The sequence below is a fragment of the Malassezia globosa genome, assembly GCF_000181695.2.
Source record: "Malassezia globosa CBS 7966 chromosome Unknown mgl_sf_2.1, whole genome shotgun sequence".
Taxonomy (NCBI): Eukaryota; Fungi; Basidiomycota; class Malasseziomycetes; order Malasseziales; family Malasseziaceae; genus Malassezia; species Malassezia globosa.
The window spans coordinates 633095-649319 of record NW_001849872.1 but is presented as its reverse complement, the minus strand read 5'-3'; the positions used below and the strand labels follow the sequence as shown (position 1 = coordinate 649319).

Sequence of the window (16225 nt, the reverse complement as noted above, 5' to 3'; positions counted from 1 at the left end):
GTTGAGTTGTGATCAAGTGCTAAACGTAAGCGTCCATGATACCCACCCCAGAAGTGGCGCATCTTCGACGTGCCGAGTACACAAATGAAGTTTATGATCCGGCTGAAGACACATTCGCGCTGATGGACGCTTTGGAAAATGATGCGGAAGCGCTTCAAGCACTGAACGCATCGTTGTGTGTGGAAATAGGGTGCGTTGCCGCAAAGTCGAAACTCACATAAGGTCTGGAAGTGGATGCGTTTCCGCCTTTGTTTCTAAGATGCTAGGATCTTCAGCAGGTATGCTGTGCTTCTAATGTGAAGCGTATGTGTGCACTGATATCAATAACCAGGCTGCGTCATGCACCGCAGAAACAGGCCTGAGGAACCAAGTATGTGTACTTTGTACAGATACATGCACGAACGCAGATGAGCTAACTAGAAAGACGCTTTTACATCCAGTGGTGGCATCCGTTCTTGATGGACTCCGACCCCGTATCGATGGAGCAGTCGACTTGCTGCTGTTCAATCCGCCTTACGTCGTAACGACTGAGGAGGAAGAGGCCAATGAACAAGCACGTGCTAGCTTAGGTGGCGCTTGGGCTGGCGGCACTAATGGCACTAAAATCTTAGATACTCTGATCCACGACGATGTTTTGAGCGTACGTGTATGACTCCCCTTTCGTAAAATCTCATGTACAGCGTGTACTCCGCCGTGGCGGGCGTTTCTATGTTGTGGCTATTCGACAAAATGATCCACACGCCTTGGTTCGCGCAATGCAAAGCAAAGGACTGGATGCAAGTATCATATTACATCGACGAGCGAATCGCGAACAAATCTTTATTCTTCGTGCTATTCGGTTGTGACTACACAAAATGCCATAGCCGCGCACAATCGTCGAGTGGCATCGCACGACGGTCCTGTTCCAATGGCGTATCGCCCTGCTGTGCTGCCGATTCCGTGGGGAAAGCATACAAACGCAGTCGCTTCCGAGTCTCGCGACGCACAGCAGCGTCGAGGTCCCCGGTCTTTTCAGCCAGGAGAGGTGGCACAGCAAGCCTGATGTCCAGTGGTGCGACGGGAGGTGGTGCAACAGGCTTGTTCATTGGCTGACGTCGCTTGAGAGTCTTTTTTGTTTCCGTTTCAAACAAGGTGGAATACGTGGAATCGAGAAAATCTTCCAGCTCGTAGCGCTGTTGTGTGAAAGGCTCAGCGAGAATGGATGCGAATGTCGAGACGGAACCGAGATAGTGCGTGTCACCCCCGGCAGTTGACTCCTTCCCATGCTGGCTTGTCTGGCTCAGACGGTATGCACCGAATGTCGAGATTTCCCACAAGGAGCTTTCGAGGGCACGTGTATGAAGTGGGTTCGGTTCGTACGGATCGAAAGGGTCTTGCACAGCGCTAGGGCCCAGTGCTAAGTGGTCATGTTGCCATTCGCGATGAATCATTTGCATACAGCTTGGGTGTCGCTTTAGCAAGTTCCAAATAAATGGAATGATCTCGATTAGTGCAGCCGGTGTAGCGCGAAGAGACAGTCTGCTTAAGCGCTTAACAAAGGACGCAACAATAGCAACTGGCAGAAGCATGGAGGCCAAGAACGTGTCGAGCATGCGCATAAATCGACTTCGGTACCGCGTATGGAGGACAGATGCATCCAGCAGTGCATAGAGGCGGGTATAAAATGCTGGATAGTCCAGGTTGTGGTGGACGATGAGAGTAAACAAGCCATTGAGTGCGAGAAGGGCTGTCGTTCCCTTTGTGTCCAAACAATCGACCAAGAAATCGTGCAGCATCGTTGGGTTGGGCAAATGCGGTAGGATTTGTGCATGTAGGCGCACGAGGATGTCGTGCGTCTCAGACGTGGATAGGTTACCACCATGCACAATCAAATGTCCGTTCGAGTTCGAATGAGTGCGAGGAAGCAAAAGACTCAGCCATGCAGCAGCAAAGGCCTGGCGTTGAGAGGAAAGTGTGTGCAAGGAATCGAGCACCGGTGGGCCATGCCTTGTTCGGCGCTTCTTCCGCATTGACACGTAATGCGATGACGGGTCTTCGTCGACTTGATCTTCTTCAGACTCTGATGACCAAGGCTGAGGCTCAATAACGCCATCGTCATCCTCATCACCATCTTGAGACATAGTCGGTTTCTGCTTCTTAATTTTTTTGGATTTCTTTGGCCCGTTGGATAGGTGCCGCACAAGGAAATGGTTCAAGTGACTCGGTTCTGTCGGGATCGCCGTAAGACGACAAAGAAGAGTCCGTGCATGCGACCGGACGTGAGCATGCGGAGGGCTTGCATCTGGGACATGGCGCAAAAGACGGCTTATTTCTTTGCAGAAAAAGAAGCGCACATCATCATACACTTCTAGAAACTCCTCGACAAATATGTCGACGACATCTTCAGATACTCGCTTCCATACCAATGTTTGAATCAGCGGCCGGAAAGGCGACTGTGACCAGCGACCAGTTTTAGTGGACGATTGCCGGTTCAACGACTCAGATGCTGCCGTCTGAAGCGTCATGACAATTTGAAGAGCCGAATGCTGTACAGCAGAAAATTCTGAGAAGAGAAGCTCATCAAGCAAAAGCATAATGAACCCGTTCCATTGGCTCTGCAGCCACCGGGAGACTTGGGCTTGTGCATCAGAAGGGTCAGACGCCTCTTGGAGGACGAGTCGGCCATGTTCATCTACGTGCTCAAAATTGATTTTGTCTTTCTCGCTTAGGCCAACAAGACTGTGCGACACGACACGTGCAGCCAAGGTGAGAGCCTTGACGAGCGACTTTGGATCATCTGCATTCCCTTGGGTCAACTTTGAGTGCAATGTTCGAGCTTCCTTGATAAGGTGAGCTAGTGGGTTCAAATCTGTCGATGAGGCGATTTGCAGCTGAAGCTTTTTCACGCGTTCTAACGGCGCGGTGCTTGCTGGTGCTTCACGAGGGACACCAACCGCCATGATCGTGGTTTGTTCGACGAAGAAAAAGAGACTGATTTGGTTGGATGGAGGTACAAAAAAATTGCCTCAAATCAATCAACGTGAAGAATAATAATTGTAGCGCTGCGCCTGTAGTCCGTGCATCGCTACCATGCATGATGGTAGGATCATAATTTATGTATGCTGGTGGTTGTGCTTTGTACACGTATGCTTTGCTTTCAAGAAACATGCACGTCTATCTCACGAAGGCGTATATGCTAATCTTCCTTTTGATGCGCCTTTGATATTGTACATGGATCGAAACTTTGTAAAAGTGCAAAATGCAACGTTATACTTGACTGATATCACACGCCGGTCGTGGTTTGACGTACAACTTTGTAAAAACAAAGCCGACATACCAAGCTCCTTTCAATTCAAAAGCGTAGAAGCATGCAAAGAGCAAGACTTGAAACTCACGCCTACATCTCAGTACGTGTTACGAGAAACAGATTTGCACGGTGACGGAGGGATCATCGTTGAACCGAATCCGATTCCGGCGCTCCGAGACGTTGCTGCGGATACGAATGTAATGCATAGCATAGTGATCACGCTCAAGACTGTTGGCATGAACCAGAAGATGCGCACCTACCAATGGTGGATCGCACACGTTTCTCAGCCCGATCTGAGACGTGCTCGTTGGCCCATTGGGTCGGGTGAATATGTCTCTCGTGCAGGAGAGCCGAATCGTGTAGCACCGCGTACATGGGACGGACTAGATGCTGCACGATTGGGTGGATGTACGTCGAACGAGTCTCTAACACAGTGATGCATGACCCCATAATGACGCAGGCCGGATCAGACAAAGCGATGACGTATCATACATGGTATGTATCAAAGGCTCGTCACTTACCCAGCCAGGTCGCGAGGTATATCTATCCGGATTAGAACGAATGGTACAGCGGTTTTGATTCGCGCCCCTGTCGATGGTGTGGTTGTTTGGAGCGATGTGTACAGGCGGAGCATGCCGCCGTTGCAGGGTCGGGAAAAAGGCCTCAATGACGAGCTGACATGGGCGATGATGATTCAAGATGCATGGGGTTTTGTGCATCAGCTTCTCGGTTTGGATGAGAAGCATGTGCTTTTTGACGTTGGTGATCGTGTCAAGACGGGCGATGTAATAGGGCTGGCACCTAGCACACCGCTCTCTGCGATGCCTCCAAGCAAAAGGCCGCCATTGGATGTGCCCGTTCACTATCAGGAAGAGGGATATGAACCATATCCGTTTCGCTTTCGCAAGCTTGAAATACGCGTGGCTAGACCACATCGTCACTGGACTCGATATATGTCTCCTGATGCGGACGGATGGTCGTATTTTAATCCACTTCTGATGTATGTTCGCGGCCGTGCGCCACCGGTGATGATTCCTCCGTTCATGGATGTTTCTACCTTGGTGTTTGCGCCTTCCACAAGTGTAGAAGTCCCGCACGCTTTCCCTGCTTATTCTGGAAAACGGGCGATACCAATTCCGTCGAGCAAGGTGGATGTGTTTGTACGCATGCAGACGTTCGTCGAGTCGCCAGGCGACGCTGCTGATGCGATGGACCCGGTGACGCCCTATGCGATGGACTGGGCAGTCCAGCCTGTGGTAAAAGGTGCACCCAAAACCTTGTGCGCTGCCAAGGATGTGTACTGGCGCCGGTCGTTCGAGCACAGCAAGCTTGAGCTAGATGACACGAGCTTGGACGATGCCTCGTTCATGTACGCATACTATGTGCCTCGACTTAGTGTTGGCTCATTTATGCGCGGCTCTATCAAATTGACATGGAATTCTCAGTTCCATGAGAATACGCGTGATCTCATCTATGCCGTTACACGGACCACGCTAGGATACCCAGACGTGCGCGGTGCATGGGATGTGGCTCGTCCGAAGGACGTGCGTGATGGTCCTTCGTCCACCGTGTACCGCGTAGCTGTGCGAGCGCGCAGCTTAACGAGTTCATACACATGCATTGAAGAAGAAGTGCATGTGGCTCCGAATCAGCGAACCGCGCTGCTGTCGTATGTACGACTGGATGACAAACTCGGTGCCTTTGGATCGATCTTTATGTTGTCGTTGATCATACCACTTTGGCTCACTCATTATATCTGCCGCTTCGTGACCTTCTTGTTCCAAACACTACGACGAGGCTAAGCTACAGGTATGAGCGTAGTGAGTATAGCAAGACACGACCACGCGAATTGCCGATCGCCAAGTATTCGCTGCGAGTCGAGAAGTCAATCGAAGTAACGTGGCCCAATGGTGTGCCGGCTGTAGGCCAATTTGAAAACGTCTGCAATGTGGGCACATGCACTATCCGTAAGGCATCCTTCTTGTTCCGACTCGCGAGCGCAAGCAGCTGCGCATCGTGACTAAATTGCATGGACGTCGTTGCGGTGGTGAGATTTCCGAGTGATTTGCGTGCATGCAGTCGCACATCGTCCATGACAGAAGAGGCTGTCGATGTGCTCAAGAGCTCTTCGAGCTGAGCGCTTGTAGTGGCATCCGCACCACCTTGCGCACCATCAGCACCACCGTACATATTGACGAGTCCATTGCTAGAACCAATAGCCCAGAACGTCGGTACCATCATTGAATAAGAGGGCGTGACTTCCAGTCCCTTGGCACCAAACAGCCCCGAGTCGTATGCGGTCACTGGGCAAGAGCGACTCCGCATGTCCCACACATGAATCCGGCCTTCTGTCGATAAAGTTAGAAGACGATGTTCATTTACACCGTCAAGCCCGCTGCTTCCATTTCCGGCAGCCCATGCCATGCCGGCGAGTGGTGCATTCATACGTAGCTCTCCTACGCGTTGACCACCTGTCTGCCCCGCTGCGCCAGCGCCCCAGTCTAGCAGGTGTACTTGTCCACGACGTCCACCCACAGCTACGAGACGGGATGACGCACCTGGTTGGAAACGAACAAAACTCAAGTCGCGTTCGGCACCCGCATCGGCCTCTGTACCAGCGGCGCTGGACACGACACGGCCAGAGCCACGCCATGGACTTGAGCAGAGTGTCTTGCCCGTGCGAATGTCGTATGCATACAAGTACGGCCGCGGCCCAGCGATCAACACCGACGTTCCGGAAGGATGGAAAAGTGCCGTCTTGATCGGCAAGTCCGGCACATGCAATGACTCCAACATAGGATTCGTCTTGCCATCCACTTGAAACAAGCGAACACGCCTGTCACGCGAGGCTGTCAAAAGAACGTGTGTATGATGACTGGGATGGAACTGTAGCTGCTCGATCGCTGCTGGCTCAGCGACGCGGCCTTGTGTCTCATTGGCATCACGTAGCCGTTCCACCTCTAAGCGATCAGCCGGCAAGTGTCGTGAGTGTCGGTGGTAGTGGTGACCATGTCCTGCCGTTTCGACGAGCCCGGTATCCGTGCTTAGCAAGTCACGAAGTAGTGAAGCATTCCATGGCGACTGTGTCGATCCAGACTGCTGTGTGCCTGAGGTGGACGCCCAGGCAGGCCGTGGGTGCATCCGTTCAAATCTGTGGTGGTGTCAGTACGTGTATTGGGTGACGAGGGTGACGGGCGCACATACTGTTTACGCAAACGCCTTTGGTATTCGGTGCCAGAAATCGTCAATTCACCGGGGCTAGCCCGGAGCTTGCGTAGTCGTTTGGTGCCACGCACTGAGCCATCAGGCGCTCGTGCATCTGGGCCAGCGAGTGGGACGGTGAGCCGCTCATCATCTTCGTCTCGCCACAATGCACGAGGTTCTTCATGTGTTCGAGATTGAACTTGGTCTTCCATACCACTGGACGTGTCCGCCATGTCCAGTGTAAAGAGCTGTGTGTGTGTCAGTGATGTGCCAGCCTTGTGAACATACCGCACTATCGTCGAGACTCGCTAATGGTGCTGGAGCTGCATTATCCGCTTTGTCCTCCTGCACAGGATGTGCAGCCGATCCTCCAAAGAGCCTATTGGTAAGCTCTTGCTCACGCAGAGCTGCATGCTGCTCGCGCGTGTCCCCCATACTACGTGAGCAGGATGACCCAGCCGTCTATTCTGATACGCGATGCGACCCGTTCAAGTTGGGATGGCAGTCGCCATGCGCGAATTTATTTCAATAAATTTTTTTTCTTACACAAGCGAGAAGTGCACAGGAAGAACGACGGACGCTCACGTGATAGCATCCGCGTCTCGACGACATCCCAAGAGAAGCGCACTGTTAGCATGCTGGAAGTAGGCGAAGGAGGTATGCAGCAGCAAGCTGACGAGCATGCCGACCGGCGATGCCCCGTACCGCATGCAAAAAACACACCGCTGCCACCAGGGCATCCGGAAGTGCCCAATGCGATTCCTTCGAAGCTGAAACCGCCATCTGGGGAGCACTGTATTTTTCTAAGACAATCGGATGACACGCAGGCGCCAGAGGCTGATCCTAGCCGCCCAGTCGTACTGCCACCGAACATGACAAATGTGCAGGACTCTTACTATACACTTGTGCTGTCAAGTCGTAAAAGCGAGCTGGCCGTGCGGCAAGCGACACAGGTGCAGATGCTCCTGGATACGCGGTACGGCCGTGCATCGCCTGTATTCGCTCCAGGTGCTGACCAATGGCCATCGACAGAGGTCGCGAACATTCGCGCATTTTTGCGTACCTTCTCACCTGATCAAAAGGATGTCCGCCCAGTTGATTTTCCCGTGCGCACGATGGCGACACTAGGTGATCAGAACTTAAAGTCACCCCTCTATGTGATTGGCGGTGAAGGCAGGGCAATCTGGACCAAAGAACTAGAGGTGGCTCTGATGGCAGGTGGCGTTGATGCCATTGTGCATAGCCTGAAGGATGTGCCTACGACCATGCCTGACGGCGTAGAGCTTGCTGCAATCTTGGAGCGTGAAGACCCCCGAGATGCCCTGGTCGTAAAAGAGAATCTACCATACAAGAGCCTGCAGGAAATGCCACAAGGATCGGTGATCGGAACATCGTCTGTGCGGCGCGTCTCGCTCTTGCGTCGCGCATACCCACACCTTATGTTCAGCGATGTGCGAGGAAATATTAATACACGTCTTGCCAAGCTAGATGCAGCAGACGGACCATACACAGCGCTTGTGCTTGCGGCTGCAGGCTTGAAGCGCATGGACCTCGAGCACCGCATTACCGCATACGTGTCGGAGCCGGTGATGCTGCATGCCGTTGGCCAGGGATCGCTTGCTATTGAAGTGCGTACGCCGCGTGGTGAGTCGGCGGAGCGTGATGAACGGATTCGACGCATGATCCGCAGCATATCGAACTGGCGAGCGACATGGCGCTGTGTTGCTGAGCGCGCGCTTATGCATCGGATGGAGGGCGGTTGCTCCATTCCACTGGGCGTGTCCACACGCTTTGAAGACCATGCCGACATTGAGGGGCTCTTGAATGAGCGGAACGAGACTCCCTCAGAGATGGCCAGTGCAGGTATCTCAAGGCCTGACATTCGCATTGCCCATGAGCCACCACCGCAAGGCTCTTTTTTGACAATGGCAGCCGTTATCGTGTCGCTGGACGGCACACGCATGTGCAAACATTCACACACGCAGCTTTGTCGGAGTGAAAAGGATGCTGAACAACTGGGCATCCTCGTTGCTGAAGAATTAGAACACCATCAAAATGCACGTGCGATTCTCGCTGAGGTTGAGCACCACCGCCACTTGGCCGAGGTAGCGGACGAGAAACGACGTGCGGCTCAAAAGGCTGGCGAAGCTGTTGACTCGCAAGTGAAAGAGGTGGATCGGCGTGGGCTGCCACGTGATGATGGCGTTGCGAAAGCGTGGGAGGTGTGAGGCGTACAACAACGAAACGAAGCAAAAAAAAAAAAGAAAACCAATATCATCAAGCATGTTGTTGTGGTGGACCAATCTTTCAATGAAGCGAGTGGTAGGGCCAATGAACAGTGGTATGTGTGGAAAAGAGTAAAAATATAAGGGAGCGCTTTGAGTTTGAGTGTATGGCAGCGAGGCTGAAACATGACGTTTGCTTAGCATGAGACCAACGCCTCATCATAATAGGCAATGGAGATTTGTTCTGGCTACACCCTCACAAATAAGGTGCCCAACCTACGTACATTTGACTCAGATTCTGAGCACTTGTAGCATCGCAAATAAGCATATGCACTAGATTCTTCGTCGTGTGGCGAACCTCGTCGGAGAGACCTGGACGCCGAAGACGGCCATCGAGCTTGTCAGACACCGATTTTAGCGCACGTCTTGCACCAGCACTTGCACCGGCACTAGAGCCTTGTTTATCACCGTGCTTGTGGCGCGCACGACGTTCTGTCGCGACCCATTCACCTAATGGATCGTGGACCATAGCCTGCAGCACACTCATAAGGGAGTCTTTGTTGTCGCACAGAATGCTCATAGTGATATCAGCAGTTTTGCGAAAAGCGCCTTCCACACCAGCGACGCCCAAAGCATCGACCATGTTGTGCGTGAGTCGGAAGGGCACACGCTCAGGAATCACAAACGTCATGCCTTTTTCGAACAAGCAGTTCAGGTCCACATGCACAGTATCACCAGAACCAGCATCAAAGAGGATATTATCACCATGTCGATCGCCTAGACCAAGGACAAAGCCGACAATCGACATGACAGCGGCTGTGCGTGCATACGCGGACCGAGCCTTGAACCAAGCGCTCGGCTCGGGAAATGTCTCGAGAAACCATGCATGGAACACGGGAGGATAGCGGGGCAGGATTTGCTGTTCGAAAATCGCTGCGCCGTGCTTGGGTGATAAGCGTGCCTCATCAAGGATTTTTTTAAGATCAGGTGTGTACATTGGAATGTCCATGGAAGCGTAGTGTTTCGTGAGGATTTGTCGGAATGCGACAGTATTGGGCACCCACTCTATGAGTCCACACTCCTCGTTTAGAATAATAACCGCATAGGTGCGGATGTACAAGCGACGACGACGGGATTCTGAATTGCTTTGCAGTAACTTGTTGATCATCGAGTCAAATTCCATGAGACGGGCATCTTTCCGCAGGTCGTCACGGGGCTTGCATAGGAACGGATATCTGTGGCCATCGGACGCATGGATAATGATCTTGCGTGGCTTTTGCAGCGAGTGCATAATCTCAATCGTGTCGTCGAAGCCGATGATCATGGGAACTTGACTTGGGAACGGCCGGTGTGTCTGGCTTACTTGGTTGTTCGGCGGGAGAATCACATTCACTGATGACTGCACTGGGAGGATCAGGGGCGTCATGTCCATGGCTGCCACGAGAGCGGGGAAGTGCTGCTGCATGCTCAGCGACGTCTCGCGATGCACGTGAAAATCACACAAGTGTAGCAATTCAGTCGACACACGCTCGGCTGCCTCAATCACGGGGACCACATCGCGGTACGCACGCTCAGCGACGGACGAGATCCGTTCTACGATGCATTCATACCGCTGCTTGCGCCGTTTGTCCTTCGAATGTGAGCCGGCAAGGATCGCCCACACGCCCTGTTGTGGATACGCCACCACCACTGCCACGATAATCTCAAGCAGGACCTGCCACACAGCCTCATTCTTGTGAACAATGCGCGCGACGAGCTGCGGCAAGACAGCGAACCATTGATATCGAGCTAGGTGCCGCACAGACTTGAGCATCATTTCGTTGATCTTGTCGAACTGCTGCTGGGCTTGGCGAGCATCTTCGTCGGAACGCGACCCGCTGCTCGCGAAAGAAGCGTTCGCTTTGGTGCTGGCGCCACTCGCTGACTCAATCAGCTCGTTCCCCGCGTCGAGCCAGATTGTCAGCATGCGAGGCAGGGTGCGGTATAGAAACTTGGTGCCGTGCTGAGCAGACTTCATGTAGAAGCGACACACACTTAGCTGCAGAAGCATCTGGTTTCCAATGGCGCCACCGCCTGGCGCATCGTAAAAGTGGCCCAAGTAGTACCAGATTTTCTCCGAGTCAGGATCGAGACTCGTGCAAGTCTTGTAGTGCTGGATAATATCATTTTGCTGGAATCGTGCCGTCTCTTCCACCAGACGAGCACGCAGTAAATGGGCTTGTGCAAGAGCACGGCGGTCATGGTCAGGTTGGGCACGATGATCATTCGCGTTGCCATCGTCCATGCATTGCAGTGCATTGTTCAAGGTCTGCAGAGCTGCCTGTACTTGATCGCCATGTGCCAATAGTTTGGCCTTCTGAACGAACGCATACGGCGCGCCACTCTGCATCGCCTGCAGAATCGCACTGTATGCGGACTGCGTGTGACCCGCCTTGCGTGCGGTCTTGGCACTAAGGATCCAACACGAGCCGAGGTCGGACGCTGGCGCCCGGCACGCATGGAACGCAGAGCGGCGCAGACTAAGCACGGGCTCGCGAGTGCGGAAGGACGGCAGTGTCGCGGCGAATCGGGCGTCCAAGCTCGTCCCCAAGTGTGCATCATCACGACCATGGAAAATGAGCTCCAGCTCGCATAGCATGTGCAGACGCATCACAGCATCGTACGCATGCGAGTACGATACACGGGCGGGACTTAGGATCCGACGCCCCAGCTGGTATCGCGCGTCGGACACGGCCGTTCGGAAGGCGTCCTCGTCATGATCGCGCATGGCAATAAGCGCGCGCGCCATGCCAAGCTCAGGCACTGTGTGCGACTGACGTACCAATTCACGCACAGCATCCCAATCAGCCAAAATGCATGCACCCTCAATTTGAAAGGGTGCGAGCTGTGGCTGCCACGTGGGGTGCACCGCAAGCACCCCTCGAATATGTGTCCGAAGCGTATCATAATGGCCGAGATTTCGCAGGCAGCGCAGGAGGCCGATGTGCAGCCGCATATCGTCGGGCCTTTGCTGCAACTCAACTTCCCAGCAACTCTGGGCGTCTGTCCAGCGGCCTGTGCTTTCATGCTCGCGGATTTGATGCTCGAGTGACGGTGAGAGCACTTTCGTCGAGATGCCTTCCATACCGTCGGGATCATCAAGACTCGCATAGATCTCGTGCATCGTCTCGTAGTACGGCTGCAGCATCTCCGGCTGCTGCGCATGTCGCATTGCACGGATGCGATACTCAAAGTGCAGGAGCGCACGTGCATAAGCGTCGCACTGCAGAGATGCTTGAGCGAGCAAGTCGGGCGACAGCTCGTCCATCACAGCCTGGACGCCAGTCAAAGCATCTCGCCAGCGACTGCGCTTCGCAGCGCGCGGCGGAACAAGCCGCATGCGACGCATCCATTGGCCCACATGGTCGAGCACTGTGAAGAGCGTCTGCGCCGTGAGTCGGCGCCGCTCAGTGTCGTATCCCAAGGCCGGCTGCGCCTGGTCGGCCAGCACAGCCACAAGCTCCATCAGAATCGCGTGTCGCTGCTCGTGTGTGCCGGAGATGAGCACGTGCAATACAAGATGCGGCAGCAGGTATTGTGCGATACCAACGTCGTGATCACGCACAACCGAGCTAAACATGCCAAACAGGGTCGCGGCATCGCCCGGGCGGGCGGACCGGATAAGCGCCAGAGTCCATGCTTGGATCCAGTCTCGATACGATGTCGAATGTGCATACAGCGGCGTATCGCGAGCGCGCGGCTCAGCGAGCTGGACGACATACCGCGAGTTCAGGAGCGGCAGAAGCGTCGGAAGCAGAGTCTCTGGCAAACTTGCCCAGCGCCGACACACCTTCTCCGGCACTCGACTGGGGGCAGATGCGTCAAGGAGGGCAGGTGTGAACTGGCAGAACTTGAGCAATTCCTGAATCGCATACGCCAGTGCTGCCTGGTGCTTCGTATCATGCGTGGCACGGAAAGCAGGAGCCACGACATCCACGAGGGTGCGCTGCGCAAATGCGATTGTCTCGTCGGCATTGTCAAAGTCCGACAGCAGGACCAAGATCGGCTCATCGGCCGGCATGTCGAGTCGATCGGGGTCAACGGCGCCCAACAAGCCGAGGCACTCCAAGCACAGCACGGGCACCGCATCGCTCAGCTCGCTGCGGGCGGCCACAGCCATGAGGACCCGAACACAGCGCCCAACAAGTGAGTGAAACACATTGCCCGTCGTCCATGCCTCAATGCAAGCACGCCGCTCACGTAAAAACACACGCAACTCATGCAATGACTGTACACAGATCGCCGCACTGTCATTCGAAACACGCTCAAGAATGTGTGCAAGCTGCGCCTCGTCGTTCCATGTCTGACGCGTCGCACGAACGCGCTGTGCAACGTCGGGGACATCGTCGGCAATGGCATCAAGACTCGGCACATCGTTCAGATAGACAACGTCAGTCGTGCGCTCGAGAATGGCGAACCTCAGAACCTCGGCCGCTATACGGCGCTCACCTACATCAAGACGGGACCAGACGGACAACAAGGCCGCCGCCGTGGGACCGACCAGCACGCCGAGATCCGCCCCGCGTAGCGCCTGAACGACATTGAGCCAACTCTCGAGCGTCGGTTCCGATAAGGACGGATCATGCAGTGTGCTGGTAAGACTCGCGAGCACCTGTGGCGCTACGCGCGCGGCAACTGCGCCAATCCTTTGCACAAGCGCACCAATGCTACGCACGGCCATTACACGTCGTTCTGTACGGAGCTTACCATGCAAGCCGCCGAGTTCATCGTTAATCCACGTGAGAATTGCCAGCACTTCTTCTTGCAGGAACATCGTCAAGTCCATCCCACGCCACTTGCCGCCGGATGCAACAGTCGCACGAACGAATTCGAGCGCTTCGTATGCCTGGTTCGCATGTGCTTCCGCGCCGAGATGTACGACGAGCCACCCCAGCACGTCATGCAGTCGACTGCGCAGCAGATTGGCAACTGTCACCCGCCGTGAGCCGAGGAGCGAGAGGAAGGCATGCAGACTCGCATCACGCAGGGCAGGCGGCTTCAGAAACGCGTGCTTGAATACATCAGATACATGCGCGAGGCACATCGCCGGCACGGAGCGACCGACAGCCGCCGCCAAGGCTTCTGCATCGCCAAGAGCCGAGTTGTGACCGGCCGCCATGCGTTCCAGCAAAAGCGGCAGCGTAAATGCGAGCGTCGTCTGTAGAAATGTCGGCACATGCATGCCCACGAGACGCGCAATCTCGGCGAGGGCAGGCATCATGCTGCGCGTTGACTGCGCTGCAACGACACGGCATACGGTGTCCAGCTGCTGAGCGAGCAGCTGGAATGTCGTGCAGCGGCGGTGCACAGCAAGCTGAATCGTCTCAGTAACCACGAGCGCCCGGATGTAAATGTGGGGCGTGTACAAAGCACGAATGAGCGCTTGAATTACGAGCGCAAAGCATGTTTCGTCATGGATGCAGCCCAGGTGCGCAAGTGCCAAGATACTTGTCTCTTGCACCTTGTGGTCCGTTGTAGCCGTTGCTTCATGCGTCGCGATCGACACGAGCCCAGCTACTTGTTCAGCTGAGCGGTGTGCCCGCCCAAAACAGGCACTCCTCAGCACATACACATAGAGGACCCGTCCTGTCCGAATGCGCACGCCGCGGTGAATGTGTGTTGTCGTACACCGGAGTGTTTTGACTACCCATGTCGTGTCACACGACAGTATTGCATCATCTGTTGCATGTACGAAGAAGCGCAGAAGGACATCCAACACATGCAACGCCTGCGTTGGATTGGACAGGCGCGCGTGGCGCAACTCGTCAAGCTCGAGCGGGGCTGATGAGTGCGCGAGATCCCTTGCGGCAGTTGTCAGCGCCGCGGGATCGAACTGAACTGCATCACATATGGCACACGGATACGTCGCACATGATGCAGCTGTGCGGGCATCGACATGCTGATGCGTTTCCATCCGAGCACGCTTCGTCGGGGGCGGCGACATCGACACGGACGTAGCGCGCTGATCTGGCAGCGATGTGTGGAGAGAGGGACTCGCGCTGCGGGCATCGGTGGAATGCAGTCGTTCGCATTCCTCTCGCCATGCGTCCTCATCCATATCGTCTACGCACTGCCATTGCTCGTCCGTCAAGACATCCTCATCGAGAAGCGCAAAAACTGTACATAGGTAGGCGACGCAGCATTCACGAAGAGAGCCACGTGGAAGAACAGACGCGCGAGCAAGCAGCGTCGACAGCATGGAGCGCGGATCACCCATGAGACTGTCCGTCTCTGGCGGCAGCGTGCAGCCTCCATATTCGCAACGCAGTCGGCTCAATTGCTGGTAGATGAGACGGAAAGCCTCTGTTAGCTTTGCACATACGCGCTCATCCATGTCGGATGCATGCGCAAAAGACGCAAAACACATGCGCGCCATGGGATAGAAACTCGTGGTAGATGATAGGAGTGGAAGAGATGCCAGAACAGCGTCGTAATGCATGTGCGTCCAGCGTGATGAGCGCGCTTGCATCGCAAGTATCACATGTGTGCCTAGCTCAGCAAGATCACGCATCAAGAATGGAAACACGGCGCCAAGTTCCGACGCTATTCGTGTACACAAAAGCACCAGGCACTCACAAGTCCGGGTCGCCAGGTGCTCATGCATAGTAACTGAAAACACAGCTGCATCTGATTCTGTCCATGCGTCGGCGGCCGTCCCCGAGGCAAGATGCATCACATCCGCACTGCCGCCGACGGTGCTCGAAGTGCCAGTCCGTCCACTCGGACGTAGAGCAAATGGTTCCGGCACTGGATCATTCTCACACAGAGTCATGCGGAATAGGCCACTCGCGTCATAAAGACCGTTGCTTGCATCCACCGACACGATTTTTGCAACAGAGTCTCTCGATACACACGCACGCGCCACAAGGCCACGCGCACCGCAGCGAAGTGCATCATACAAAATGAACCTTGCATGTGTTTGTTGGTGCGAAGATGCAAGACATAAATGTAAAATTGTGCCGACGAGGCGCATCGTGGCGCCCATAGCTTCCTGAACCACATCAAGATCTGCGGCATCCAACGCATCTTCATCCTGGGCATGTGCACAAAGCGAAGACAACGCGGCAATAGCGCGCGGCAACAAGTACAAATCTAGCGTCGGATACGCCAAGGAGTGCGCATCTATCGGACGTGGCTCCAGGCTGTGCTCAAGAGCTCGTGGAGATGCCGACACCCACTCATACAAGGTTGCAAGCACATCTGCATATCGCGGCTGAGACGCAAGTGCACGGAACAAGGCCTCGTGACTGTGTGCCGTAGCAACAGGTTCCATGTACCACCTAGCACACTGTCGTGCTACAGCATGGATCGCACATTCTTGTTCTTCGGTTGATAGTGTCTTGTCAAGCAACTGGATGTAAGTGCCAGGCATGTACGTACGCCACTCTCGCGCACCCAAGGAGGCCATGCGTCGGCATCATCAACCCCATGCATCGTACGCCGCGTGTCGGCAATGCATGCCGCCACTGAA

At 54.6% G+C, this 16225-nt stretch overlaps 6 protein-coding genes across 6 annotated transcripts; 3 read left to right on the top strand and 3 right to left on the bottom strand.

Moving 5' to 3' along the window:
* Positions 1-35: 35 nt before the first annotated feature.
* Positions 36-845, top strand: MGL_1126 (uncharacterized protein; the record flags this gene model as incomplete). The annotated part of the gene is made up of 4 exons (XM_001731806.1): positions 36-190; positions 223-278; positions 408-631; positions 681-845. 4 exons carry the CDS (start codon positions 36-38, stop codon positions 843-845), a joined length of 600 nt encoding a protein of 199 aa, XP_001731858.1.
* Positions 846-2939, bottom strand: MGL_1125 (uncharacterized protein; the record flags this gene model as incomplete). Its single annotated transcript, XM_001731805.1, has 1 exon — positions 846-2939. The coding sequence occupies one exon, from the start codon at positions 2937-2939 to the stop codon at positions 846-848; it is 2094 nt and encodes a 697-aa protein (XP_001731857.1).
* Positions 2940-3918: 979 nt separating this feature from the next.
* On the top strand, positions 3919-4838 carry MGL_1124 (uncharacterized protein; the record flags this gene model as incomplete). The annotated part of the gene is made up of 2 exons (XM_001731804.1): positions 3919-4655; positions 4784-4838. 2 exons carry the CDS (start codon positions 3919-3921, stop codon positions 4836-4838), a joined length of 792 nt encoding a protein of 263 aa, XP_001731856.1.
* Positions 4839-5089: 251 nt separating this feature from the next.
* MGL_1123 (uncharacterized protein) lies at positions 5090-6427 on the bottom strand (the record flags this gene model as incomplete). Its single annotated transcript, XM_001731803.1, has 1 exon — positions 5090-6427. One exon carries the CDS (start codon positions 6425-6427, stop codon positions 5090-5092), a length of 1338 nt encoding a protein of 445 aa, XP_001731855.1.
* Positions 6428-7125: 698 nt separating this feature from the next.
* On the top strand, positions 7126-8718 carry MGL_1122 (uncharacterized protein; the record flags this gene model as incomplete). Its single annotated transcript, XM_001731802.1, has 1 exon — positions 7126-8718. One exon carries the CDS (start codon positions 7126-7128, stop codon positions 8716-8718), a length of 1593 nt encoding a protein of 530 aa, XP_001731854.1.
* A 253-nt stretch (positions 8719-8971) lies between these two features.
* Positions 8972-16126, bottom strand: MGL_1121 (uncharacterized protein; the record flags this gene model as incomplete). The annotated part of the gene is made up of 1 exon (XM_001731801.1): positions 8972-16126. The coding sequence occupies one exon, from the start codon at positions 16124-16126 to the stop codon at positions 8972-8974; it is 7155 nt and encodes a 2384-aa protein (XP_001731853.1).
* Between the last annotated feature and the right edge of the window lie 99 nt (positions 16127-16225).